A 16322-nucleotide genomic window follows, 5' to 3' on the forward strand; every position below is an offset into this window, starting at 1 on the left:
CATAAACGCGTACCAGCAGGATTTCCTGTAAGCTCCCTCCGGTCAAGCGGGGGCGACTGAGGCTGCGATCAACCCAGACGAGGCGGTGAGAAGTGCGAAGTATCCCGACCAGAGCCTAGCTGAGAGAGCAAGATCCGAGGTATACAGAGGCCCACCAGGTTTTCCGAAATTCCGACGTCCAGAGGGTCCGATGTCCGCAGTTATCGAGTCCTGTCCATTCTCTGAGGCCTTCCGTTTCAAGGAGCTACTCGGTGAGTACCATCGCCGGGGAGGCGTGTTGACGCGCACATAGGTTGTGCCGGTCAAGACGGATTTGGGTACACAAATCCGGTCTGCACTGTTTAGCAGTGTATATGTACTGTTTAGCAGTATATCAAGTATTCCGAAGTATTCAGTTATTGTCAAGAATTCAGCGTGGTGATTAGTTAGGCAGACTGTCATCATTGTCGATCATTGTTATAATGTTTAATGTTTAATGTTTAAAGTATTCAGAAAATGTCTTGCATATTGTGGTATGAATGACTGTTCATTGTTCACTGTTCATTATTGTGTTTCTCGTATTAAGTAAGTTCAAGAGTAAGTATCAGATCAGTTGTCAATATGCCGCTCTTCTCGAAGTTAAGACAGATTACTACCAGAAAAGGGGTGCTTGAAGAAGCAGTTCCTATTCCTCCTAGAGACACTCCAGGACATTTCATGTACCATAAACATGGCTTAGATGCCATATTGTTTCTTGATCTATGGGTAGATTATACCAAAGGATTACCGGAAAGTCAAAGGTGGCCCATAGCGGGAACCTGGGATGCAGAGTGCATCATGAAAGTGGAGGAAGAGTTATGGAAAAGAAAGGTCAGACAGTCACAGAAAGACGCCGTTGAGTTATGGCGTAAAGAATCTCATAGACGAACAGAAAAAGCACGTAGACAAGAAGAGAGGAGTAAAGAAAGTTCAAATAAAGTTCAAGAAAATCTATTAATTGAGGAAGGTATCCGAGTGAAATCAGAACAAGTAAATAGACAAAGAAATGCTCTTATGAATGGTATGTATCCCCTTCTAGCCGAAGGACTACCTAAGGCTGTTACGGAGGTGCCAAAAGACTTACCACCCCCATTATTTCCAATTAAGGTACATCCAAAGGGGCATCCCAGAACCGCAGAGGATGTTTTTCTTTCCTCATATCTAGACGATGCAGCCCCCGAGTATGCTAACGCCACACCACATAGATCGTCTGGCGGAGGGGTTCAACGTCAGGATCAGGTATCTGTCCCCGTGCAACAGCAAGTCCCGATACAAGCATCGGCAAGCACATCTGTTTCCGCATCTGTTTCCGCAGTCGACTCTACAGGGGTATCGACACCCATAGTTGCTGTATCACGTTCGACGAACCCTTTCACACCCGACGCCCCAGATGGGGCCACGGGAGGTGCTAGCAGTATTTTTACACCACCTAGAATAAATAAACTTGTTTTTCAAGAGTCAGCACATTCACGTACACCTAAGTTCGTAAATGAACGTACGCTTAAGGAACTTCTTGTAAATTGTAGATATGACCCGGTGGTTGGTAAAGAGGACGAAATGGTCCTGGCATCATTACGTATCAGACGAGCCGCAGAGTATTTAGCAAGGTTACCAGGGATGGCTACGCATCTAGATAACATATATCATTTTGTTCAAACAGGACGAGATCCAGGATGTATTAACAGAGCTATGGAATTCCAGAAAGTAGAGATACAGGGGGAACTGTTACGTTTCCTCATAAACTGTGTGATCAGAAATCAAGATCGTCCGGGGGTAGACCGGAATGCAATGCTTATTCTTACAAGATGGAGTCAGAATATATCAGAAGGGAGACACGATAAGCAAAATTGTATAATAGCCATGTGCCGAAAAATACGTAAAGAAATAGAGCGTATTCATGAAGAGAGATTGGGAACAGACGAGTTTGAGCAAGATGAAGTGTCCGAATCAGGGGACTCTGCAAGACAGTCAGAGACCATAGCCTATGTAGGCAGAGGAAGATCTTGTGAAAATACTAGATGTTTTTCTGATCCAATACACTCTGTATGTCCAAATAATAGCAGAACGTATCCGACGCCTGTAATAAATCTGAAGTCTCCTGAACATTCGTTTCAAGCCGCAGATAAAATACTACGAGAACGAAGGGGTTACCACCTCCTCGATTCCATGGATGAGCAAGAATTAGTCAGATCAGCCGTTCACTGGATTGTTAGTCCTGAAAAATACGGTGATGAGACCGTAGCACACACGTTTCTCAACCTCAGTACAGATGAACAACGTTTAGCTGGAATCTATATGATTCAGCAACTCCTCATATTATATAAGAGCCAACATGCTGATCCTGGTCCTTTACCTGATATATTAACGGAACTACTCACGTACAGATGGAAAGGTTCTAGTAACAAGCTAATTAAAGAGATATTAGTGTCACGTAAGCAGTATGTTCTTTTTGTAAGTCCGGATTCTCTCTCCCTGCCCCCCAGAGAAAGAGCACCGTACTACATGGATAGACAAAATCCTCTACGAGAAGTGCACCCAATAAAAGGCGAAGACAATGAGTTTCACCGTGTATTTGTTTACACACCCATATCAAAAATGGAATTATTAGAAATGAAAAAAGTAGTACCTAGTCATGACAAAGACCCAGCGGGTTTCCACCGAGAAATTAAAGACATGTTACTGATGGGAGAGTACACCTTTCCTGATATTATGACAATATTAAAGGTGCTTTTGCCTGCTGGCATTTATGAAAAACTGAAAGAAAAAGAGTGGGAAGTGGGAGACCAAAGGATAGACTGGACAGCATTAGCAGAGGAAGAAAGGGGCCGAACTGCAGGTTCAGGGCTCGGGGATAAAGTTAAACTATTACCAGGTTTACTAGTACAGGTACTGCCACGTTTATTAACTACAAAAAAGGAAGATTGGGGTGCAATCACAGCCTGTAAACAAAAGCAAGATGAAGACACAAGCGATTATTATGCTCGATTTGAAAAATGTTTTGGTATAAATAGTGGTATAAAAGCAAGTAGTGACTCATATCCACATTTATTTGTGACAAAATTGGTAGAAAATGCACTGCCTCCAGTGAAGAATAGAATATTGAAATTCGAGAGTACCTGGCAAAGTAACACTCCGTCGCAAATGCTACAAATGTTACAGTATCATCACAATAGAATTAGGGATGAACAAGAACACGAGCATAGACGCATGAAGGATACAAAAATGAAAATGCTAGTTTCTCAGACAGTACCAGCAGATGGTCACAAAAAGGGTGTGACACATTCTGGTGATTCTGCAGTTCCTGTAAAAGGAACCTGCAATTACTGTAAACAACTAGGCCATTATGTACATGATTGTCAAGTCCTGAAACGAAATATAGCTACAGGTATTGCAAAAGAGAGACCACGATTAGTTAGACAAGATCAGAATGAAAAAGGAGCTATGCAGCATGGACAGTCCGTGCCAGTTCAGCAACAGTCCATGCCAGCCTCACAGCAACCCATACAGTTTGTGCCAGCTGCACCACCGTTGCCTACTACTGCCACACAAACCACAACACAACAAATGTATCAGACTGCACAGTATGAATACCCTGAATACCAGCGTTACGCATGAACCAGCCTAGAGAGGGAAGTTGACTTACCACTTATCGAGATTCCTGTAGATCAAGAAGGACCTTATGTACATAGTGAATTATTAGGTCAAGATAGAAAATTCTTACTCGATACAGGGGCAAGTCGAACAACTATAAAACGTAGCGAAGTTCCAGGGGCACCCCTCTCAGGCTCTCAAAATGTTTCCCTTGGTTTTTCAGGAAAACCTATTGTTAATGAAGTATCACAGCCTCTACCACTTACGATAGGACCTTTGACACGAACTACAGATTTATTGCTTACTAAATCATGCCCAGAAAATTTGTTAGGAATTAAAACTCTGAAAGCACTAGGAGCCATAATATGTTGTTCTCCGGAAGGAGTAAGGTTGTTTTTACGTGATTTTAAAGGTCACTATGTGTCTAGAGACATGGATCCCCGACTACAGATTTTACCAGTACATCTATGGGCACAAGGCCCTACGGATGTTGGCTGCATGAACATTACACCCTATCGAGTTACATTGAAAGCAGGAGTGGTATTACCACGAATGCGACAATACAAGTTACCGCATGATGCTGTAGTGGCTTTGTTGAAAATCATTGATGAGCTAATTGCCCAGGGAGTAGTTGTAGAAACAGACTCCAATGTATGTAATTCACCGATAATTCCGATTCTTAAACGAACTGATCCTACTGCCCCACCAGTGTACCGATTGGTTATTGATTTGCGTGAACTAAACAAGTGTATTGTACCACAATTCCCTGTGGTCCCTGATATATCATCATTGTTGACAGCAATTGATTCCGAAGCAACATTCTTTACTGTAATTGATCTCAAGAATGCCTTTTTCAGCGTCCCAATAGATCCGGAAAGCCAATACTTGTTCGGATTCAGTTTAAATGGGCGCAGCTTTAAATTCTCACGCGCTCCCCAAGGATTTACAGAAAGCCCCAGCATCTACAGCCAAGCACTGAAACGAGAACTTGACAGTATACACATGCCCGTTAACACCGCATTGCTTCAATACGTCGATGATCTGCTGATCACCGCACGAAGCGAACACGAATGTGAAAAAGCCTCATTGACAGTTTTACATTTCCTAGCCGACAAGGGGCACAAGGTGTCCCCTTCTAAGCTGCAATTCTGTGTTCAGCGAGTTATTTATCTTGGTCACTCGCTGTCCAAGGAGGGAAGGCAGCTTACACCAGATCGCATCCAGTTAATTGCTAACATGTCAATACCCCAGACACAAAAGGAGGTGCGGGCTTTCATAGGCCTCACTTCATATTGTAGGCAGTGGATCCCTCAGTACGCATTTCTAGCAAAACCACTCATTCAGTTAACCACACAGGAGGCAGCCACATCGACTGTTCTCCCTTGGACTCAGGAACATACACAAGCTTTTGAAAGCCTAAAGGAAGCTCTATGTCAAGCACCTGTTTTAGCAACACCATGTTATAGCAAACCTTTTACACTCTTTGTTACAGAACGCGAAGGTACTGCCTTGTCAGTACTCACTCAGGATCAAGCAGGATCACGCAAGCCATGTGCTTATTTTTCCAGTACATTAGATCCCGTAGCTCAGGCTTTGCCTGCATGCCTGAAATCAGTGGCAGCGACAGCTTTAGCAATCGGACAAAGCGATGCCATAGTATTAGGACACCCATTGACAGTACAAGTACCACATGCAGTAGAGGTTCTTGTGAACCGAACACAAACGCAACACTTGACCATAGCAAGACTTACCGGTTATGAACTGACATTGTTTCAACCACACATAGAGATCCGACGGTGTAATACATTGAATCCTGCTACACTATTACCTGTAATTGGAACAGACCCACTAGCTCATGATTGTGTTGAAATCATTGAAATAAAGACGAAACCTAGACAAGACTTGACAGACGTTCCATTGTTAGATCCAGACCTGACGTTGTATGTAGACGGATCATGCATGAGAACAAGTAAAGGAGATTTAGTGGCCGCGTATGCAGTCACAACAGACACTGAAGTTATTGAAACAAACTGTATAGATACTCTGTCAGCCCAAGCAGCAGAACTTGTTGCTCTAACACAAGCCTGTATTCAAGCCACGGACAAGAAAGTCAACATATATACTGATTCACGTTATGCATTTGGAGTCGTACATGACTTCGGAGTGCTTTGGCGGGAGAGGGGTTATTTAACTTCTCATGGAACACATATTCAACACGGGTCCCTCATTCATGCTCTGTTAGACGCGATTCATTTACCGACTGCAATATCGATTATGAAATGCAAAGCACACACGAAGGTTACTGATACCATTTCTCAAGGCAATGATTTAGCTGACAGAACAGCTAAACAGACTGCTCAGAATCGCACATTAGACATGACAAAGCCAATAGTTCAGACCCCAACACAGTGTATGGCAATTAAGGATCCCACACTTGACGTAATTGACATACAGACACATGCCACAGCAGAAGAAATAAAGAAATGGACTGAACTAGGAGGGATCCAGACAGATCAAGGATGGATGACGAAGGAGAAATCTGTATGGTTTCTCCCCGATTCCATGGTTCAAGCCATTATAGCTACAGTTCACAGTCCAGCACATTTAGGAGAGAAGGCTATGCTAGACAGCATTCAGCACATTTGGTTCAACAAACATTTACGAGCAGCAGCTAAACAAAAAGTTCGTACCTGTATGATATGTTGTCAGTTTAATCCAGGAAAGAGTGTTCCCGTAGAGCAGGGTGGATTTCAGCCTCCTGACCATCCTTTTGAAGTCCTCCAGATGGATTATATTCAGATGGAACGTTGTCGAGGATTCAAATATGTCCTCGTAGTTGTCTGCGCTCTCTCCCGTTGGACAGAGGCGTATCCCGTATCAGATTACACTGCCCCGACTACTGCCAAGCAGCTAGTTCGAGAATTCTTCCCACGGTACGGTTTACCACGTGTTGTATATTCAGATAACGGTCAGCCTTTCTCATCCGAATTAATGAAACATGTCTCACTCCTGTTGGGATATCAGTGGAAATTCCACTGTGTCCGACACCCCGAAGCAGCAGGTCTCGTAGAAAGACATAACCAGACACTGAAAATCAGACTGTCCAAAATATGTAGAGAGAAAGGTGTCGACTGGATAGTAGCATTACCAGTTGCACTCTTTTACATGAGAATGGTAGCACACTCTAGAACAGGGCTATCCCCGTATGAGGTGATCTTTGGTAGACCGCCGAATATGTGGGGGACGCCTATACCACGTAAAATAACTGATGTTGACTGTAATATGCTGACAGATTACCTGGCTTCCTTGATGTCTGCACTACAATCTTCTCGTTCACAGGTAGCTGCAGCCTTTCCCGACAACACTGAGGCGAAACCCCATGACGTGGTCCCCGGGGACTTTGTCCTGGTTCGGAATTTTGATAGGAAAAGCCAATTGGATCCTAGGTGGAAGTTGCCTAAGCAGGTCCTGCTGACGACCAGAACAGCTGTGAAGATCGAAGGACGGAAAGGATGGGTGCATTCCACCCATATAAAAAAATTTCATGGACTACCTTCAGATATAGACACTGTGCCCTGCACTCCCTCACAGACTGATTCAAAACTTCCTTTTGTTGAACTGAATGACTCTCAGTGCTATAAACAGAAACTCAGGTCCAGATCTAAACTGTCGGACGATTTGATTGTTTAAGTCCTCTCCAAGGTGAAGCGGTTGAATCTGTCCCGACATGTATCCCTTAGGTCTGAATCATGTAGAGTCCAGAATCATAATGAAACGACATGCTTATTGTAAATTACTGCGTAACCACTGTATTGTGACATTATTAATTTTGTTTTTATTGAGTATTTTAGTAATTATTACGAGTATGATTTTGCATATGTATTATCCTGTTTCTAAACGTGTTTTCAATATAACTGATGAACATTCTTTTAGTGACCTACCGCCACATGAATTATCTTATAGACTTGCGCTGCGCAATAACACATTCATTAGTATGTTACATCATTCCCATCAGACTAGTAATGCGACCAATTGTTGGGTGTGTGGCCGACTCCCTCCCTATCAGAATAACAAAGGAGTTCTGCCTTTCTTTCCACATCCGTTCACACACAATGGCTCCTGTGGAGCATGGTTTAGTTTATTAAATTCCATAGACCCAGACACAGCAGTTTATCAACAACATTGGATATGGGGAAATCTGAATCTAGTTTTATTCAAAGTCTGTCACCCTAATAAGGAGGGTCACCTCAGTAGAACAGGAACTGATCTAGAAAATGAAGTGTATAGATTAGGTAATTTTACACCTAATCTTATGATTCTGAATGTCAAATCCGAAGTTGAACTAATTCTGCCCACTATGTCAGTATTTCCAGTTAAGGGTGAATTATGTGTTAGAAAAGTTGGTTCCAAACACATGGGCCATAGCCAATGCGTTACTACAGTAGAATATAGTGATCAAGGCAAATCTTCATTTAGAGCTTCTCGCCATTCCTACTTCATATGTGGTCAGACGGCATATATGCGTCTGCCTCTAGATTGGGATGGTACCTGTTACATAGCATTCCTTTTGCCACCTGTTTTCCTAGCTCCCCCTGATTATTATCGAAATGTTCATTTAGTACACAATAGAGAGAAAAGAGATCTCCCAGTTGTCGATTATACTGAGACAGCATGGGACAAGTATGTAGATTTCAATAAAGGTATCTTTCCCTATATAGGTACTATATCAAATAGTAAGCTGATACGCAGACTCACCAAGACTCTTGAAGCTGTAGTAAACGAGACTATAGCCGCCCTAGGCAATCTGACAGAGGAACAATCAGTGATGAGAATTGTTGTTCTCCAGAATCGTCTTGTCCTTGACGTCATCCTGGCCGATAGGGACGGAGCTTGTAGGGTCATCGGATCCAGCTGCTGTATATTCATACCAGAAAATTCGCCATCTGTATATAAAGCTATAACACGCCTTCATAAGATTGTAAGCCAGATACACGAGAATTCAGACACTTGGACGTGGTCCGGGTGGTTTTGGAGTGTGATATCAGCCTGGGGATGGAGAGTTCTATCCTTCCTAGGTATTGGCCTTCTTATGCTCTTCAGTTGTTGTCTATGCCTGCAATGTGGACCAGCGATTTGTGGTCTGTGTGCCACATCGTGTATTCCACATCAAGGTTTTCGCTCAAGATCCCGGAAGAAGAAAGAAGAAGAAATGATGCTCCATGAGCAAATCAATGGAATGATGAAGATTGATGTCTCGTGAAGGGCAAGAAGGGGACAAGGAGGGAATGTGGAAATGTGGATTTTCCTGATCAGTTATGTCCCCTATCTTGGACCCCAACGGTTTTATATGCATGTTACAAGTACATGTATGTTCCCTCCAGTTCCAGTTTCTAAGACGCAAACATATGTGTGTCTACTGTCAACATGTTCTCTGTCAGATCCGCCATCAATGGGCTGGATATTCGATTCCTAAGTATGAAAGGCCACCGACTTTATATGGCTAAGTTACTCCATTTTTACAGTTCAGGCGAGTAGGCCCGATTCTGTCCTCAAAGCCTTTCCCTGCTCTCTGTCTCTGACAGCTTCAGCTTGAGCTCGCATCTGTATCCATGAACTTTGTCCTACTCCCTGTGCAGCTAACGGTGCCTGCCTCGGCCAGTTTTCGCCTGTCTGCCAAGAAGTTGTATTTCACCTTCGAATTATCTATTTTGCTCTCCAGCCGATGCATTCCTGTCCAGTGATTTAGGTAAACATTTCCTTTAGCTCACAAGCAAAGGACTCAGCCTTTCCGTCCTCCTGCAAGTGATTCATAGCCCTGTTGCCATGGAAAGTTTTCTGCCCCTCGCATCTCATATAGACACTTAGACGCTTGTACACGCACACAGTCAGTATAGAATAGATTCTGTCCGAGAGTCCTTCCTTGTGGATAACATAGTTCTTTAAACATAGGATGTTAGATATGATTTGGGATTAGGATGACTTGACCCCAGACTTCTCGTCTCCACATGTAGAGCTAAATGTCAAGTCCCCTTCACCCCCTAGTTGCACGTCAATTACACGTCATGCTGCCGCGCGCGCATCTATGCCAAGTATTATCTTATAGATCCACCTATGCCTGATAATTCTAACCAATCATGTTTCTTTTATTCCTTATTACGCCTAGTTTCGATTATGTCACTGTCACGTCATTTTTCTTATCAAATGTTACGCCTTCTACATTCGTTTCATTGTAATGTACTTATTATAAAAATACATGTCTGTTAATAAATTATTGTACTTCACTTCCTGAACCTTCGTGGTGACGGAACCTGAGGGCCGCGACTCGAGTCGGCCATTTTGAATGGAATAAAGCCCATTAGAAACCTCTTATACCACGGATTCTGCCTCTTGTTATTTTGAGCTATTTACTTTAATTTAAGATTCCGCATGAAATTCAGTCCGGTAATATTTATTTTATTTACCACAGCCCCGCCTAACTGCCCCACAATACTTACCTGCACAGACCGCTGCTGAAAACAAAGTAATCCTTCTACCAATGTTGAGGGACATGGGTGCCTTACCTCATCATCGTAGGATGCGCATAGTCTCCTCCTAATAAAGTCTCCTTCCTGTTTAGATCTTTTTTGCAAAGAAGGGGGATATTATAATAATAGCACCACAATGCAGAGAGAGAAATGTGGGTAGTCAGTTCATATATTTCTAAGGCAATGTCTGTGCAAATCTGAATCGCTTTACTTCTGACCTGAAATACCATGAGTGAAAACATTTCACCTTCTACCCCTCCTTGATCCTTCCTCCAAACGAATAAATTACTTTTGGCAGCAGCACAGCAGCATCTACCTAACTGAATGAGACGGAGATCAAAATGAAATATCACCTGGTAGTTAGTGCCATGACTAATTAATGAAGAGCTCATAACCTCCCATGCAGACATCAAGTCACCTGTAAAGCAATTTGCATAAAAAGCTACTTGAACACACATTATAAACTACTTTCATTACCTGAGCCGGTTTCCGGTTGGTTTAAAGCCGCAGATCCCACAAAAGGCGCAAGGGAGGCGGATGCTCCCTCCGATGTCTGTTCCAAACCCCAAAATGGACCCACCAGAAGATATAAGAGCTCCCTCGCCACCAGAGGATCCACCGGGGGATTTCTTATGGTCCATGGGATTCACAGTTTGTCCAAATATTAAATTACTGCAGTCGTAGCTGAAACGGATCAAAACAGGAACACTCATGATGTCTTTTTTTTTTTTAGACGATGAAGCCAGTAAAAGTATTAAAGAAGTAGACATTGAAAATAAATATTTGCTGACAAAATAATTTTAATAAAGGTCGTTTACAATGCTGTTGGCCAAGCACACCATGTTAACATTTTTGGTATGGTTAATTGGCACTTTTACTTCAAAGGATTACTAGCCTTAGTCTCAAATACCATCATCTCAACAACTGACCACCACAGCCCTTCAACATACAATTTCCTAATATCTAAATTATCTCAAAAAATTGTCACACTGTTTGGAGCTCATCCGTCATGATAAGACACATTTTAAGATGCAAATTATATCGTTCACATTTAAGATTTAATATATCAATAGGAGACAATATCACTTTTAAAAAACCCTAAAGTATCATCCTCATATTGAGAAATTATTATCTGAATAATACCCACAATAATAGACCCATTTGTTCCAATATCATCCTTAACCTGCCTTCATTGAACACACTATGATGTCTTTATTTGCAGACCTAAAGTATCCATCTGTTTTCGACACTATCATACGATGAAGCCCTGAAACCCTGCCATTAAGAATCAAAGGTGCTCTTTGTGTTGAAACCCTTAATCTGATGGGCCAACAGTGTCATTAAAAGTGTAGCTTTCATATGAAAACTCATGACCAGTAGATCATTTCACCCCAGCATTCCTCCCATATTACAAATGTAAAGCAGTCATTAATGAATATTACTTTGGCGTTAACAGATAAGTCCAAAGCTGAAGATGTGGGTGAATGACAATCCGGGCAGTCAATATGGTCCATTAATGAGATCTCAGTGTGATGTTTAGCAGACGATGGCAGTAAAGCAGTCAAAGAAACAGACTATATGTGCATGTTTCACTAGATAAGGTGTATGGAGGGCTGTTACACTACCACTTAATGTTTACAGTGGCCTTGGGGTTGGCACTTAGCTTTCTGTTGCCCAGGCAGCTGCCACACTGCATAGTAGGGTTGCTCTTGCAATCATGAATATATGGAAAAGGTTTGTCCAGATGTGTGTGCCGTGCACACTGTGTCGCTGTAACCAAGCTATACCGGCTGATGAGACCTAATAAGGGAGAAAATGTTCCTGGGTTGCTTGTGTTCCGGTTCAGGGGGGACCTGGCTTGGCAGATCAGGCTAGACTGTTCCCATCGGAGCAGGGTAAATGTGTCTGGCTCCAAAATGAGCCGGCTCCATGTGCAGAATAACAATATACTGGGATGCGGCCCGAAAAATTGCCAGTGGCTGAGATGAATTCAAGCATTCCATGCATCACTTTTTTGCATTCTTCAGTACTCTAATCCCCTCCACACTCAGACATCTAGGACGAGTGCTACCTCCAAGCTCTCCTTCCACGAGAGGTCATGGTAACCACTAAGGATTACTCATTCGACTCACCCATTGGGAATTGCCTGTAACCAAGCCACTTGCAGCATCCCAAGGCAAAATCTGTTGCCTGTACCTCCTCTGTCTGATGCCTTATCCTATCTGCTAGTATGTCTAGGCTTCCATCTCCTCTCTAGAAACAGCCTGACACAGTCCAATGGTCCATGAAAGAGCACCATTTGCTCCTCTCCTCCATGGTCAGTGGCTACACAAATATCTCATGATAGCCAACTTGAATGTCAAGTTGATCAAACTGGAGAATCCAGACAACTATATTATGATAGTGACTGCTTAATCTGCTTCTTGATCGGTTAAGGAGAACAAAGTACTACGCAGCGAAGGTTCAGGGACATCATCGTTTCAAGCAAGTGGACTGCATTTGTCCCCAAACCCCAAACTCCTTTCGAAGACTCTATAAAAACACATCTTCAGCAAGGTGGCCATACTCTGCAGAAATGGCATTATGAACTGCACCGCCTGGTGACAAGAAGCACATAGTGCTGCTTAAAGTACATACTAGCCACAAGCAACCCTACTTTGAGTATCTGTCTACAGTTTCATGTTCCCCATAGGCAATATATACAAGCCAAATGGGGTTTGTTAACGATGAAGTCAAAACTAGAGTGAAACGTGGACAATGTGTACGCTTCTGAAAATGCAGCTTTACCATGAAGTGTTTGTCCTAAAGGCAATGTTCCTAAACTTTGGAAATCTCGACAACAAATAGTTTGACTGGATCATTAAAAATGGCTCAAGTCAAATCTAAAGAACCCTCTACTAGCCACCCTCCGGATCAGAATCCATGCATTGGAGACTCTTACACATGACCATTCTGTACTATACTGTTGCATTGTCTATAATTATATGGGCATACACGTTAGTTATTATCTAACATACTTGAGTCTCTGGAAATAAAGTACAACAATACCTGTACTGAGAAAAGGGGTGCTATTATACATTTGCTTTAATGCATGCTCACGCGTCTTCTGTAACACTTCACTAGTACTAACAACAGAGAAGTAGGAACTAGAAATGATCAAGCAAACTTAAGTAGACCGCTAGCAAACAGTACTCATGTGGCTGCCATACAGATCTTGTTGAAGGTAATAATCATTTTGAAATGAGCATGGACTGCTTGAGTGGCTCCCAAACAGAGGCAGCATGTTTCAAAGCGCCTTTTCATAATATTTTCGACAGTTGTTTTTAACTAAGCTGTTTTAATCAAACAACTGGCAACAATAAGAAAATAACAGAACACATTCAAAAGAGCAACTTAATATAGCGGTGTTCGGCACAAGGGAAAAACTATGAAATTCACTGATCTTTCAATAACCATTATACAAACTATCAGCTGGATTCAAAAGTGTTTGATTTGGTTGAAAGCAATCCATCTAGCTTTCTTTTCAGGAACCAAGGTTTCAAGCTCAACCACCCACAGTGAGAAATGAGTTCCAGTGTGACTCTGAGACAGCTGGAGAAACAACTGAGGAAGGAGCTAGTTCTGGTCTATGATCACGTATTAGAATTCGCAGAGGAACCATCAGATGAAGTGTGCTTCTTTATCTTGCACTTCAGAATTACTTTGTGGGTTATGGGGAGGAAGCATGCACAGGGATCTGTGTTAAAGGCAAAGGGTCCAATTACAGTAAGTTGAGAACTTGAGGACAGGTGAACACCTGTTGAATCCCGAGATGGTCTGAGACTTGAGTGTTGTGGTCCTGAGCCCAAGATGAACTCGCAGGACCATAGACCAGAATCGTTTGACCATGTTGTGGCATTTGAACATTTGCAATGAGCTGCTGACGAGATGGCCACGTGCTATGGAGCTCCAAAGCCATTTATGAGGCAGCATGATCCAAAATAACCTTGAGAAATATTCCAAAACAGAATGCGGACATCTTGATGGTACTATGAGCAATATAGCATGAACAGTGACTCTACTAACTACCCATACCCAACGTTTTTAGAGACGAGCCTCAGGAACGCTTAACTCCATCATGGTGACTGACCACCAAATGCTGGTATGTGTCCGCAGTTATATAGCACTAGGTGACAGAGGAAGACTGATGCAAAGATCAACACTGCAATGGGACTACCATGCACCTTTTCAACCTTAGGTAAATCTGTGACAAATTCATCTCAGTTTGTTCTGCTTGTCTGAGATTAAAATGGTGCTTGCCAGAAGGTTCCTCCAGAAATGTCATGTTTTAGAGCACATTACCGGAATTTGTTTTTATCGCCTGGATACTATTGATGAAATGTGGCAAGCAAGTTATACTTAAGGAGACATGCAAGATGAATTTAATCCAAACTTAAAGCCTCTTCTCATCATCTGCAAATACTGGTACATTGATTTCTTGTCACTCATATGAAGCTCAATCAGTACCAAGCAGTCTCAAAACATGCTGGAATAGTGCAAACAGTACTCCTATCTTACAATTATATCTCATTTTAATAGCAACGTCATGCTTCGCTTATTAGACTGATAGATCTCCCATTTTTCTACAGATTTAAAGTGTGTTAATAAAATTCAGCATCTGCAACTCACACACACCATATGCACCTAAGTGAACGATCTGCAAAGAGAGGCCATTTCAACTCTCCAATCTCATCATACCCAATCAATCCTCTCTTACCTAGAGTGCAGCATTAGCTACATGGTCACTGCTTGAGGTAATAGACGCATTCTATAGCACACCATGACCAACAAGAAACAGAAATGGTCACTTAAATGTACAAAGGCGGAATCCACAACCACTGACTCACTGATTAAAGAAAAAACTAACTCTGGGGAACAAAGGACCTAATATTGAAAAAACTAGCAGCAGTATAACACCTAGCACAAATATGAATATGGGCCTGAAGTAGGCAGAAATGACAGGAATTCACAAACATATAAAAGGTCTTCCAGGAAGATGGTCAGAAGCCAAATCTATAATTAGTCTCCTAGAAAATAGGATATGAAAATAAAGAGTCACACAAACATTCGAATCTAGAACCACGGAAATACAGAAAGAGGCTTTGTACTAAGAGCACTGGAATCGCAGAGGCAAACGCTGTATCTTTGGACTCCCAGAAGGAGTAGAAAACAACACTAACTCATCCTCAAAGAAATTTAGGGTAGAATGATTTCCAGCCTATAAACCCCAGGACACTTGTTTTCCTAAACCAACTTTCAGATCCCTGCATTACCAGCACACGGAGCTTGTTCCAAACCACATGAAGAAAAAATAAACAAATAGTCAAGGTATCAAAATAAATAGGTCACAAGTCAAAGGCGAGTGTAGCAATTCACAAGAGAAAACATCTTAAAGACAGAAATCTTTTTTTTTTTTTATTGGTCTATCAAGTGTCAGAGTGTCATACAAATAGAAAATCGGCAGATATGGTGACATTCTTAGACAATACCTCAGATGGATGTCGGCTCTCAGCACTCATGACAATAGTTAGGACTGCGGTTTTGGATGATTTAATCACTCACGGGTTGTTGTACACCACTCACTACCAATGCTGGAGTCTACAAATCTTATAACTTTTGCATCAGTGATGTCATCAGTGATGTAATGAGTGATGTCTCTGACCATGTCATGAGTGATGTAATATGTGACGTCATCAGCAGTGCATTGCGGGCGCGTGAGTTATAGTTAGCAGAACTAACTATAACGGAGGAATTTCTATGGTTTGTACGAGTGAAATGGCCAGCTAACTATAACACCCCTGAAACCTATGTTTTTTTCTGTGAATTTCTAAGGTTTTTTTAAATGCTAATTTCTAACCATAACGCCTCTGAAACCTATGTTTTTTTCTGTGAATTTCAAAGCTTTTTTAAATGCAAATTTTTTTAATGTGATAGTAGTTATACCTATGTTTTTGTACTGATTTTCTACAGTTTAAATGTTTATTTATAAATAGGTTATTCATTAATTAACATTATATATTTTTCTGAAAATTGCACCTAAACTTTTTTAAAACATTACAACTGAAAAATTGATTAATTTTCTTGTTTTCATTTTAATATATTTATATAATTCTTTTTTTTTTATTCCAATTTTTTTCGGAGTTGCGCACT

The 16322-nt window shown here is 41.8% G+C and overlaps 1 protein-coding gene across 1 annotated transcript in view; it reads right to left on the reverse strand.

The window, feature by feature from the left end:
* The window catches only part of LOC146835079 (vitamin D3 hydroxylase-associated protein-like), a 296163-nt gene that overhangs the window by 125295 nt on the left and 154546 nt on the right, over window positions 1-16322 (reverse strand). Inside the window, exon 5 of the mRNA XM_085602745.1 lies at window positions 10611-10817. Within this exon, the coding sequence (XP_085458871.1) occupies window positions 10611-10817 (207 nt within the window). The remainder of the gene's footprint in view (window positions 1-10610; window positions 10818-16322) is intronic.

The sequence above is a fragment of the Triturus cristatus genome, chromosome 4_2 (assembly GCF_964204655.1).
Source record: "Triturus cristatus chromosome 4_2, aTriCri1.1, whole genome shotgun sequence".
Classification (NCBI taxonomy): domain Eukaryota; kingdom Metazoa; phylum Chordata; class Amphibia; order Caudata; family Salamandridae; genus Triturus; species Triturus cristatus.